General features: G+C 41.6%; 1 protein-coding gene across 4 annotated transcripts in view; it reads right to left on the bottom strand.

Moving 5' to 3' along the window:
• robo3 (roundabout, axon guidance receptor, homolog 3 (Drosophila)) overlaps positions 1-13,203 on the bottom strand; it is an 89,491-nt gene extending 76,288 nt beyond the window's left edge. For all 4 annotated transcript variants that reach the window (XM_035667004.1, XM_035667005.1, XM_035667006.1 and 1 more), the window contains exon 1: positions 12,602-13,203. In XM_035667004.1, the coding sequence (XP_035522897.1) occupies positions 12,602-12,665 (64 nt within the window). In that variant the 5' untranslated portion in view covers positions 12,666-13,203. The remainder of the gene's footprint in view (positions 1-12,601) is intronic.
• Positions 13,204-13,513: the final 310 nt, after the last annotated feature.

The raw sequence follows: 13,513 nt of genomic DNA, 5'->3' as shown, positions 1-13,513 counted from the left end.
ATGTGTTTTTGAATTACAAATGGACTTTGCATAACAATGGAGCGACATTAATATTCAAAAATAAATCAAATGTGAGTAGGGCTGTAACTAATGATTAAGGAATAAGCAAAACAAAATGGCCATGCATTGCAACTTCCCAGAGCCTGAGAAGGTTTAAAAATGTTGTTTTGTTCAACAATCAAATATATATAAATATAAAGTTGTACAGTTATTTTCAGAAAATATTTCAGGACTACCAAATAAAACTTCTGATTTGATACATTTCTAAAAGTGAATAAATAAAAAGCAATCATTTGTTAACAAGGTTACTCTCCTCTGGAATAAATACAGTCATAACTTTGCCAAGTGCCTCTCCCCTCTTAAGGCCTCTGAGCAGTAGATAGAGACTGTTCATCTAATAGCTAGGTAGCATTATGGCTGGACTGAGTGTGTCTGGTCGGGGGACGGTTTGGATGGTGGTAGTGGGGGGTTTCTGTGGTGAGAGCTCAGCAGGACAGAGACTTTAAGAGCTGACTCATAAATTTTGCAGTCCGAGTTGGTTGGAACAAGCCATGTTGAAATGTAAATCGGAGGCTTTTAAACGAGGAAGACCACCACGTGTTACTGAGCTAAATATCATGAAGAGAACGTCCAAGAGGCAACCGCTGAACGCCAACTCTTAAATCTGATATGCCTATCATGAAAGGAGATTTAGATTTGATGAAATGATCTCTCAGTCCCCCACATAATAACTGCTGCATCCAAGATGATTTCTTAAGGATGATGAGACATCTTCCTAATCTCCACTGATATTACTGTAATGATGGTGATCTTGCACAAGCTTCTTTTATGTCGCTGCAGTCTGTATATGACAGTACAATGGCACAGATTTGCATGATAGAGACTGCGTGTGCAAGGATATTTGAATATCCAAACTGCGTAGTATTCCCCAGCTACATCGCTCACAGTGAGCGCAGATGCATGTAATAGATAAGGGCAAGGCTGGAAAAGATGAACTCAAATCAGGTTAAATGGACTGCTGCAGTCTGGAGAGTGTGACTGGTTGTCTTGAGAAGGGTGTCTTATAGGAAAGTCTGAACCCTCTAAGGACCTATTAGCTCCTGCCTGTGGTGTACAGCAGGATGGCAGCAACTCTCAGAGCTACATGCGAGCTAATGAAACCACAGGGATGCTGTAGGAGTTTGGCCTGTGCGAGCCAGAGTGTGTTTGACAAGAATGGTGCGTGGGGGAAAGATGAATTGCTGTCTAAATTGGCATGCCAAAAGAGAGCTGTAGCACATTTGAGGGATATATGTGTGATTTCCCTCGCAGATCTGATAGCTGTCAGTCGTCAGCGGTGGGGAAAATGTTTTATATCTTCCCTTCAGAGGCACAAAATGTATTTATTGACAATGCCAATTGACGGACGGTTGACAAATTAAAGATAAAACCTGCATTACATGTGTAAAAACATGTAACACAGTCCTACACATAGGGTACAAGGGCTCAATGAATGGTTGGATGAATAAACTAAGATAAATCATATGCTTTAGTTTTTACAGCTATCAGATGTCAGCCCGGATTAACGCCCATGGCAGAAAATCCAAGTTACCATGGGAGAAGACACATGTTCAGTCCATGTTTGACACTATCATGTGAGTTGATGCAAGTAAGGGGTGTTTAACTGGACCTACTGTTTATTTATGCATGCCAGTGCACATAAATCGTAAAAAAGTTTTTGCATTCTTAAGATATATATGAATTTTTTCATCACGTTCCTATCTGTGATGCAATATGTGTTTCTTAACAAAATGTAAGGTAAAGGGATTCCAGTATGTTTAAGTATGATTATCGTGTACATACATGATAATCAAATGTTATTAATTGCAATTATTTTGGCCAAGATAATCATGACATGAAATGTTCATACCGTCCCATGCCTACCTACCTACCTTCCTTCCTGATCAGGTTTAGCTTTACAGACACTATCACTATCAGGGATCTTTTCAGTTGACAACTGGAAGGCAGGATGGGAGTGCAAATACTGTGTCTGCTATGTCAGGTTAGGTTAAGGCACTAAAAGATTTATTATACATCTCATGGCAAGCCTGTTCTAATGACATATCTATCATAGAAACACACCAAAGCTGTATAAGATCAGATAACTTATGCTGACTCATTCACCCAATGTTTGAAAGTTGAATCTTTAAAATAACATACACTTGAATGGCTCTTCTAGTGTAATTATACGGTCGGTAAATCCAGCAGAGAAACACAGAGCACTGTGTATTTTAATTAATTCTACTCAGCATGAGCTTTCCCGGACTACCGGATGTGTCCAAACTGACAGACTATGTATGCACTCTGTATATAAATTATACCTTAAACATCAGGACAAACACATACACAAAGTGAATTCCCATCAAACAACTTCAAAGTCGAGAAGGAGAGAATAAAGCCGAGAGGGAGACAGAGAAATTGTGCGTAAGAAAAAAGTGCACAAAAAGAAAGAGAAAAATTGGAACAAAACAGCCACGGGGAGCACAAACTCCTGCTGCAATGTCCTCTCTATAATGGAGGATGGCAAAGTGCTGAGGCAGAACTTTTTCTCATCTAGTGCAAGAACAAGTGGCTCAGTGTGTCCGCTGATATAAAACAAGAACAAGAGGACCACTGCCAAAGATCTACAGTGGATTCACACCCCCTCCCCCGGGCCAACTCCCCTGCCTTATTTCCCCACAAATACAAGTGGGCTTTCATCCCTGAGCAGATTTACTTCCTCTGAAAAGGCAAAAACATCACAACAACACCCAGTAATTCACCCACATCGCTCCAGTACTCTTGACTTGCATTGTAATGCTGATAGAATGGGGGGAGGCGCGTGGGGGTGGGGTGATGATTTATTTGCATGTGGGGGTTAGACTTCTACTTGTCCCTCTGAAGCTCTTTAAAATGTCTTAAAGTCCTAAAATAGAGAAATTCAAAAAAATAAATGTCTACTTCTTCTATTTTGATACCAAATTAGAAGTGCATTAAAAGTGACAGTTTAACAGTGGGATGATGATACAGCTTTCTCTGACATGAAAATAGTTCCGCTCCAATTATCCAGAAATAATCCCCTGCTAAGAAGTCACAGGTCAAATGAGTGACTGTCAACTTGTTTCAAGCATGTGAGTAGAGATGTGCTCACTGTGCTGCTGTTGACAAAAGGCTGTGACAGTTAATCATTAAAAAAAGAAAAAACAGAAACAAAAAGGAAGCAATTTCAGACAAAGATGTAAGGTAGGTGGAACGTTATCTCGAGCAGATCTTGTGATTTGGAATATGGAAAGTTCATTTCGACATAATTTTACTTGACAAGCTATCCGATTTAGGTGAGAGGCTGTTAAACCTTCTTCTGCGCCTCCATAGCTCCGGATGTAAATATGCACTTACCCCCGCATCTTTGCCACACTGCATCTCACAGACTCAGACACTATTTTCAACTACACTACAGATGGTGTAAGGCTCAGATGATGGTCTGACTCGTACAATAAATCCACACAGGGGGCTCATTTTGTCTGATATTTGCGCAAGGCTCAATCTCGAGGTCAACAAATATCCTCACACCTGCTTACCAACTGTCTCACCGCTGAAGGTCCAGCATGCAACCGCCCCCGAGCCCGACCCTACCGGCTCACAGAAAGTGTGTGTGTCATCACACATAGGATCAAAAATATTCTGTTCACTGCGGCCCTGCAGGGAAAAGGACATAAAACACGGTTGGCACTTCAGCCCCATCAAGTCTTCTACCCAGACAGGGTGACAAATGCCTTTCATTTCGGCATGAAGGACTTGAAAATAAATCAGAATACTGTTATATATCAAAAGCCGGCGCTCCTTATCACTCTGTGGTGAGTTGTGGCAAAAAGAAAGATTAAGCCATGCTCTGGCTTAGCAACTAAAATTAAGGCTAAGCTGAGCTAACCTCACACTGCACTCAAGATAACCACTCTCCCGCCCAGTTCTACTTCATATAAGACATAGATGTTAATGGCTAAGAAAAGTCCCTTTAAGCAGAAATTCTAGTAGCAGTAAGTACCTGCCACTGGCGAACAGGATGAGCTCCATAATCTTTAAAGGAGGGACAGAGGAGAGAGGGGCAGGGCGTGAGATGGCGATCAAAAGGAAATTCAACAACTTCTCTATTCCGACTCTTCCCTTATCTGCAATTCTTTTTAGCGGACTGGCTTGACTCCTTTTCAGAATTTGTTGTTTTACAGCTCTGTTGCCTCCTCCTTCTTCTCCTGCTTCTCACCAGAAGCCACAGGAATTGATTTGCAAATGTGCATTCAGAGTTAAATTGGCAGCAGTGAGGGAGGCAGGCTGGAGTGCTTTCTCTGCAGCCTCCTACTCTTTGACCCTGTGGGGACAACAAAATGAGGCACTTGCATGAGAATACAAAGTGCCAGCCATAAAGAGACAGCCTCCTTAATTGAGCCTGTGTTGATGCTAAGCATCTAAATGGGCAGGGTCAACTTTGCAAAAGGAAACTGGGTGTTTTTATCATGTCTCTCTTGGGGCCATGAACAGATTCATGAGTAGGGGCTCAATCTGCTTCTTTTTGCCCGTCTTTTAGAAAAGGGGATTGTGGAAATTGGAAGCAAAACTATCCCACAGCCACTCCCCCCGAAAAAAGACCTTTCCACTAACAACTGTCTCATGCTCCCTCTGAGTCTGGCCTCTTGTGCTGGCGAAGCAGCTAAAATGAGTTTTGGCTAGATGTTTGGGCAAGTTGACAAGACAGAAGCAGTTTGCTGTAAATAAAGAGCAAAAAGTGGCCCAACAGGAAAAGACAGTAGAGTCTAACAGACAAAACTTAACTCGTGGTAAAACATGAGGGGTGGAAGTTGATTATGCTCTGATTTAGTTCCAAGTACAGAAACAACACTGAGGGGGCAGCAAACACCCTTATATATATATGGACATTTCAACTTCTTATGTACTTATGAATTTCTGAAGCACATTCCGGTATGAATAATCAATTATTGGCTTCTGCAGAACATCAAATATTAACATCGATAATGCGGAGGACGGTTCAGCTAACCATTCTCATATTTAAACATTCAGAGAACTCTGAATGCAACTTACAGAAGCATTTCCAAATAACAGTCCTGAGGTCTTAAATACAATCCAGTCCAACATCCTTCAAGTTATCACAACTCCTGCCAAGAGTTGTCAGCTTGAGTTCCAGTAGCCCACCAGTAACAAGCATCGATTTTCTCCACAGAGTCCACCGAGGGATTTTTTGGAATGGGCTTAGAGAGAACAAGAGAGCAGAGGATGTATGAGCTAGACTCTCACTCTTTGATGCAAGTGTTCTGTGTGATGAGACCAAGAAGAGACAAGGGGAAACAGAGGGGAAGATACTGGAGTGAGCGAATCTGAGTACATGTTGGCTGTAGTGAATCTTGACAAGAGAGAGAGATGGTAAACCCTTTAATCGTAGTTTGTATGTTGAAAACTGCATGATTTCTTATCGCTAATTATCAGTCCATTAGGGTTCACAAATGACGGCACAGCATGCGCTCTCTGGCTCATGTTAGGGAGAAAATCCTCGAGGGGCTCCAGGTCGGGCACACCATTGGTTGCGGGTGGCCTGACACAGCTGCAGGGAAATGCCATTGGCTTCCTGTCCCACTGCAGCATATTTCAAGATTAGCTCCTATTAGACCTGTGTCCGCTTACACACAGGCTGACTGCTATCTGTCTGATCACACAAGTCAATCTGAGGGAGGAAAGGGTTGAGACAGGGACTTCCTGAACTCCAGAGTCCTTAATTTTCTATATAAACTGATAGCAATTAGAGTTGACAACCTATGTCAGAGTTTACAAAAAGTAAAGTAAAGCTTAGCCTGATTTGAAGTTTTAGCTTATTTTTCATTCTTAAGTCAAATTTGCAGATATTAATTTACATGAGATGAGCTATAATCTGGGTCTTAGGGGTCAACAGTGAATGATGATGGGGATTCCAAAGAAACATCTTACTATTCAGCTTGTTTCACTGATAATTTTTTATGATGATACACTGTCTGCACTGTAAGGAGACTAGAAGAATCATATATGAAACACTCAGAATGTGTAATTGTAGTAGTGAAAGAGGAGGCACTCTAATTGCCTCGTCACCAAAGTCCTATTTCTTTAATAAGCATTTTCCTTTAGGACGTCATGCATAACTGTCTGACAGAGCTGCTACAGAGAACAAATATCAAAAGACACACTCTTTCCTATCGCTCAGTCACTTTTGGTGTAACAACACTCCCATCACAAAATAACAGGTACCCAGCAACTGTCACTTTTCAAAAAGAGCTGTCCCTGTTAGTTCTAAAGCCAGCCATTAAATCATCGACAGCGGCTGTCAAAATCCCTCCGTTACAGCATCACCTTGATACACCGGTGCTGAAAATGATCCATTATCAGTTGGCTCTTTTCCAAACCGAGCTTTCAAGTGCCAGACTCTCACAAACATATCCAACCCTCTGACAAAGTGATGGCGGCGACAGCTGTAGCTATACCCGTGGGCTTTCCTTTTGACTCTGCCGCAGAATTTGTTGTGCTTCAGACGGCACTCCGGAAAAATTTGTGGGTAATAAAAACTGGGTAAACATGAATATTAGACTGTCTCGATAGTCAGACTTGGTGAAAATCATACACTTGTTTGACAGACGGTTGGAGAGTAAAGACATAAAGGATGTTGGTGTTGTATAAAAAACAATGCAGAAAGGATTATGCCATTTATGTACAGTCAGTTGTTCAGCTATACTAATTGAATCGCTCTCCAAATTAACCAATTACAAGCAAGGGTGTCATTTCCACTGGGGATGGGGGAAGATGACAGTTTCAGTTTTGATTTATTCACTGAAAGACCACTAAACCGTGTCCTCTGATTGTCCAACTGCCAAAATCCAGATGGAAGAAGATCAAAATGTTAAAATGCTCGTCCTAGTCGCCTTCAGTTATTACGATGCACTTATAGAATTTAAGCTTTACAAGCAGTAGCAAGTGATTTCCAGACTTTTTTGTCTGAATACAAGCTGCCCTACTTTCTTGGTGGATGTTGAATGCAGCTTATAATTTATAAAGCTTATAAAAGCAGATCATTCTCCTAAAAAGACACTCGAACTCATCATCAATTAGAGATGATGATGTAAGCGACCAAGCACTTAAAAATAGAAATAAAGGATTGCTTATTGAGTTTAAATACTTGCTGTTGACAAAAACATTTTAATTTATAACATAACATTTGTATTATTCTTGACATTATTAATTGCTATGTGAAATAAATTAATCTAAACAAAGAGAAGAACATTTATATTACATATGTTCTTTTTATTTCTCTTATAAAAGAGAAACTGCAGATAACACTTCCATCCTTGCTGTACCTGCAGTTGCTGTGCAACCAATTTATAATATGTTGTAAGACTGTAATAACTGTAAGACTGAGATTGGGTTTACACTATACAGCAACACCTGTGTGGAAAACCATCTGGTTACACATCTGGGACCTGCTACATGGAGATTTACTATTTAATGACTGTGATGAATTATAGATTTTTACAAACCTCTGTGTATTTTAGTTCAATTGAAGTCAAATGTTTGCCCATTATGCATCATAAAGCGTTAAATTATCCGCACCACAATCACAAAATATATCCCCCTATGAACTGAAGATATGATGTAATATAATGTAAATAGTGGTGTGTGCAGGTCAGCTCCCTTCTCCATTATCTTTACCATGAAACATACACACACAGACATTTCCCCAGTACATTTATACTGCATCTCTCCTCTTTGAGAAGACATTCCGGATGTGTCCCATTTTGGTGGGCAAAGAGGATGCAGGGAAGAAAGATGCCTCTCTGGAGATGAAGTTGGCAGATTGTAGCAGTGAGAGTTTGATGGGGACGTTTTTGACATAGCGTGTGAATTTATGCGCGCCGTTTTCTCCAATCACTTTAATCCTTGGCCAGTGACAGCAAGGAAATGGAGAACAAAGCAATTCTAATCTCACAAAACAACACGCATTCCACCTGTATTGTCCAATTAGTGGCTGATAATGCAGCCACTAAACACTGATACGCAGCACAACAACCGCCTGTACTCTGAATGATTCGCCTCCTTTCAAATATATTTCAGGATTATAACCAGTGATGGAGAGGTCAGCCCTCCTAAAACCACTGGAACTAATGTTGGGGGCCATCCATCTGTCTACAGCCTGAGGTGGGGAGCTCAGGCGGTACTGTGTCGGGGCCCCTCAGGCAGTCACACTTGAGACCTTTAAGGAGAGGGGAAAGCTGACTTGTCCTGTCAGCACCCACTGCTAAATAGAGTTCCTGCTCAGTTTAGTCCCTTTTCTTTGATGGCCAACGGAGAAGTCTCTGGTACCCCATTGTGTGTTTATTTTGACTCTCTGTGCCGGGAATGTGCAGGGCAGATATTAAGCGTTGCCATTAGGAGAGGGAGTGCAACCCTCAGCTTGCAGATGGAGTTGTACAGAGTGAAAACAGCCTACGGTTACATTTGAAAAGAGAAAGTGATGGGGCTTTTTTTGTTCTCTCATTTACAGTGAAATGAACAGATAACCTGTTAATTATGCATCATAAGGCATCCTCAAACTGTTGTGTAATGAATATGAATGGGTATATACATGTGCTCAGTGTCAAGAATACAGAAATTTAGCACAACAAACTTATTTTTAAATTTAGCAAGGCAGGAGCTGTGTAAAAAAAAAGAGGCCGGAAGTAGGCAACTAAGCTTTAAACTGCAATTTCAGCGTGTGATTAATGCTGCTGATTGTGCCATGACAGGAAGAGGATGTTTAGTTCCTTGCCCTGCCTTTTGAGTGTTATTTTTCAGTCAGCATGAATTAGGATTCACTTGTACCTCGGTGATTTTGAGGATTTCAATGTATCATACCAAGGCTGGCTGAGCTATTGACAGCCTAATTGATCTGTAAAGAACAGATGGGAAGGCGGGTGGGGGAGGGGGAAGGTACACTCAGTGTGTGAGTGTGTGTTTGTTCTCAAAAATTGACTACAAAGCCTTCTCTGTCTCCTGTTTTTTGCTCTGCATTAAAAAGACATGTCACCAATGCCAATAGCAAAAACACAAGCTGGTGTATGTTGCCTTGCTCTGCTGTTATGAGTCATCCACAGTTGTTAAAAGTCAGTCACATCAGCAGTGTGCCACTAACAATGGCGTGGCTGTACGAAGACAAACTTGCCCTGGGTTAACCCTTTGTAGTAGGAGTGTAAGAAAATATAAAAAAATATTATATCACGATATTTTGTTTTGGGATGTTGTAACGATTCTCAGAAACAATGTAGCAATTTTTGTGTTTAAACCATTTTACAGCTAGACAGCAGTAAACTGAGAGTTATGATGTTACAAAATACAGATCCCACTGTTCTGGTTACATGAAATAAAGTTTTCCTAAAATTAGATTAAAATGTGTTTTTTGACATCAGAATATATTGCCTAGCTTACAGTATCACGATATATTGGATCATAACCCTCATTGTGATATGTATTGACAGATTCTTGCCAATGCACAGCCCTACACTGCAGTGTGGATAATGAGTCACAGTCCGACTGATGACCTGAGCACTTAGATCGATTATTCAATACGTAAACCAACAAACTGGATATGGATCACAGATACTAAAGGGTTAGTTCATCCAAATTACAAAAATACATATTTATATACATATCTGCCTTACCTCTAGTTTTATTTAGCCATGCAGACGGTTTTGGTTTCATGTGACCAGGTTTTGACAAATCTGTCACCACGTAAATACTGAGTATATAATAAATATATAATATATCCAGAAAACAGTCCTGCACACTGAAGGCATTCTACGTGATAATTCATCACAGTGAACTAAATATCTTTGGGTTTAGGATTGCTGGTCGGGTAAGACAACTTGAAGAAGTCCTAGCTCTTGGAAATTATAATGTGCATTTTTTTTACATCTTTGTGGCATTTTATAGACAAAACAATCAGTCACTTAATCGAGGAAAATAACAGACAAATTAATCTATGATTAATAATCATTACGTTCATTCCTGTCAACAGTTTTTGAAGGACCTACATTCTACCAATGACACAGTCCCTATTAAACCTGCTGGCAGTGGGGCACGTTGATTATCTAGAATAACAGGGACATTGTTTCTGTCAAGAAATGCTGTTTTTTTCCATCACAGAGAAAACACATTTTCATTCCTTTTTTAAGGATATAACTGCCACAAATGAAAGTCCATTCACCTCCATTGTATTGGTTTGGAGGCAGATTTCTGATAGCCTAAAGAGACCATACTGGACTGTCACAGCTTCAATCCCAGCTACAAACTGTCCTTGACTAATCCATTAAAGCCCTCCCAACCTCACTTTAAGTCACTGCGGGTGACAGCGTCTTCAATGCCTCATGTAAAAACGAACAACTGCCAGTAACCAAAGAAAGCACTTTGAACAATGAGATGTCTTGATAATTGTGCTATTTCAGCCGCATTTCACCCCAACCACACTTCCCTCCCTGAAGGAAAAGGAGTTGTGCTGTTTGATCTGGTAACTGGTCTGTTTGGGGACATTCACGACGAGACAACAAGGCAGCTGTTTTCAGGCCAGTCACTCCAGTGAGAGCATGACAAACACATGGCCCGTTGACAGTCGTTGGGGAAAGGTGCCGGAGAGCGCTGTGTTGACTGATGGTGACACAGATGACTGACAATCACAGAGCAGACTCCAGTGTCACCTTACTGGCCAAACAGTCTGAAGACCAGACCTGAAACATGACTCCAACTCCACATGAGGGGGGGCATTCAGATGTGAAAAGGAAAAGGGAGACAGGCAGGCAGGAAGTTCTTTTTATCACAGAGTATAAAGCTCATTTTATCCTAATATCCGCGCTGGTGCTGATCTGAAGCTTACTCTCCCTTTAATCTAAAAAGCTCTGGATGGCAGTGTCAGAATGTGACATGGATGCGTATTTAAATGTAAATTTTCACACATAAAAAAGAGTTGCTAAAAACAGTACACTTTTATTAAAAGTCACTGTGTGTTTTGCTAAAGTGAAAATAAGTAGCTTTAATCCAGCCTTTGTAGTCCCAGAGGAGCATCTGGAGTCACTGAAGGAGCACTTTCACAGATGCTGAGTTCATATGCTGTGGGTTCATAGCCAATGTTTACAGGCTTGTAAAAGGCAGCCCCAGCAGTGGGTCCAGGCCCAAAGACACCACGCTGTCACAAACTATAACGTCCCACTTGCGTCGGAAAAAATTGCTTTTGTACAGTACGGCCGGGGGTGTGTCTGTGTAGAACACAAAGACGTAGGTATGCTGACAAAGAGCCTGTAGCCTATCGGTAGCGGATTACTAGTTACACATGTGACTGATGGGGGATCTGTCAGTCATCCAGAGGTGGCTCAGGCTACAAGTGAGAGTCTGAGTGATGCTGTGTTGTTTTCTCCACATAGTTTAGTGTGAGAGGAGCTAACATTATAGGCGCTGTCATTAAAAAGCTATTAAACGAAAAGACCAATATGCAGCTTAGTACAGTCACTATTAGGGTTGTAAGAAAATATTAATACACTATTTTTTTTTTCTGTGATAATGTATTTCTTCTGTTAAACCCTGAACCATTAGATAGCAGATTTCCTAAATTTTGATTTTACAGAAATCATAATATGTGGCCGTGCTTACAGCATCGCAATAGAATGAACCGTAACCCCCGTATCGCGATACAGGCCATATCGCCTTGTTCTTGCCAATACACAGCCCTAGTAGCGAAGGATTAAGGGGAGGCTAAACCAAAGGAAACAGAGCTTTGTACTTCAGAATACATCTGTATCCACCATTGCTGCATTTATTATTTGTCTGCTCAGTGCAACTATGGGATCCCACATCTACACAGGAGTGCAATCAGATGGAAACAGAAGAACAGTTGCAGCATCTGGTGAAAGCTTTTATCCAAAGCGCATTACAGTAAAGAGAAATCATACATTTTTAAGCACTGCTGTCCACAGGAGGAACTCGAACTCCCAACCCTGCCATGCTCACTTACAGCACACTGACTGCATCAGTGAGTGGGAACTGACTGCTGCTTCTGTTGCACAATTTGCATTGTGCCGAGTTTATGCTTTCATCTAATGGGCCTAATAATAGAGATAAATGAGCAGGCTAGAAACACAACAAAGTCAGATTTCTGTGGGGAGCAGATGCTGGTGTGAATCCAAAGTCCCTTGGGCAAGACGCACATCAAGGCTGCATATGGGCTGCTCTTATGTCTGCTGGTTTAAGTGGCCTTTAAAATGACATCATCCAGGAGGATTACTCACACATTTGCACTGACCAACACTGACATATATGCAAGGGTTCCTATGTTTGTTTCACGTGAAGGGTCCTATGTGGAAAGGAGGACATGAAATAGAAACTTTGCATGTTTAAAATTGCTGGTCTCATTTTTCTGTGGGACCCCCCCTTTAGAGCCCTGGGGAGTCAGTGAGACCTAGTTTGGGAGCCACTGATATGAAGCATAGGCTCCATCTGTGCGAACATGACCCAAAAGAACCAGTCAATTTAAACTTACCATATGCCAAAGTTCTGAGTGCAAATAAGAGCAGTAGGGGAACCAAAGTCTGGCGGTACTCCATTATACACTCTGATGTTTCATAGGTGGACAGGGTTGGTCACAGTCAGTGAGGCAGGCTGTCCAGCAGCAGTCACAGTATATCCAAACAGGCGTGCAAATGACTTCCAGTCTATGGGATGAAATCTCCGCAGACAGCATCAAACTCCACAGGCAGCATGTCAGCCGCTGGAGAATGACATCACAAGTTCAAACATCCCACACAGTTAACTTTTTACTCCCGCTCCCAAAGTCTGCGTCCAATCCCGCGGACAGTCCGTGAGAGGCAAGCCGCAGGTGATGAGAGGAGAGGCGGCTGTGAGTGGCAGGCAGCGCGCGGTGACTCTGCCGTTTTCACATTAAATACCACCGAGGAGGAATATTCATAACGGCGCCCTCCGACAGGGAATTAGTCCCAAAGTGCGTGAAGTCATGGCGCTGAGAGGGAAGAAGTCCACTTTGATAAACACAGAGCTCAGTTTCTTCTTTCTGCGGCTACTGTCTCTGTCCCCCTCCTCCGCTCCGCTACTAGCAATGAGTTACTACAGCCTCATCACAAAACAGCACGGTCCCGGAGCCGCAACACACTGCTGTAAAGCCGGCTGCAGTGGGATACGGTGTTCCGGTCCCACTTTCACAATAAAAGCGAGAGTTACGGACGAGTTGCAATGTTTATCAGTGATTTTATAAATAAATCAATAACACATTCATGGGAAATCCATTGAGTCACTACCACAGTCTTTGTGACTAAGCACAGATCTGACAAAATAACATAACTAGTTCATGTGTTTAAAATGAATTACAGCAAACTACATGTCATAATTTAGGATGTTATACACCTCCTTTTTTGCCTTCACAATTATCACAGGCCCT

The sequence above is a fragment of the Morone saxatilis genome, unplaced genomic scaffold (genome assembly GCF_004916995.1).
Source record: "Morone saxatilis isolate NCDOM2014 unplaced genomic scaffold, NCSU_SB_2.0 Contig20, whole genome shotgun sequence".
NCBI classification, from domain to species: Eukaryota; Metazoa; Chordata; class Actinopteri; family Moronidae; genus Morone; species Morone saxatilis.
This window is presented reverse-complemented; position numbering and strand designations above follow the sequence as displayed.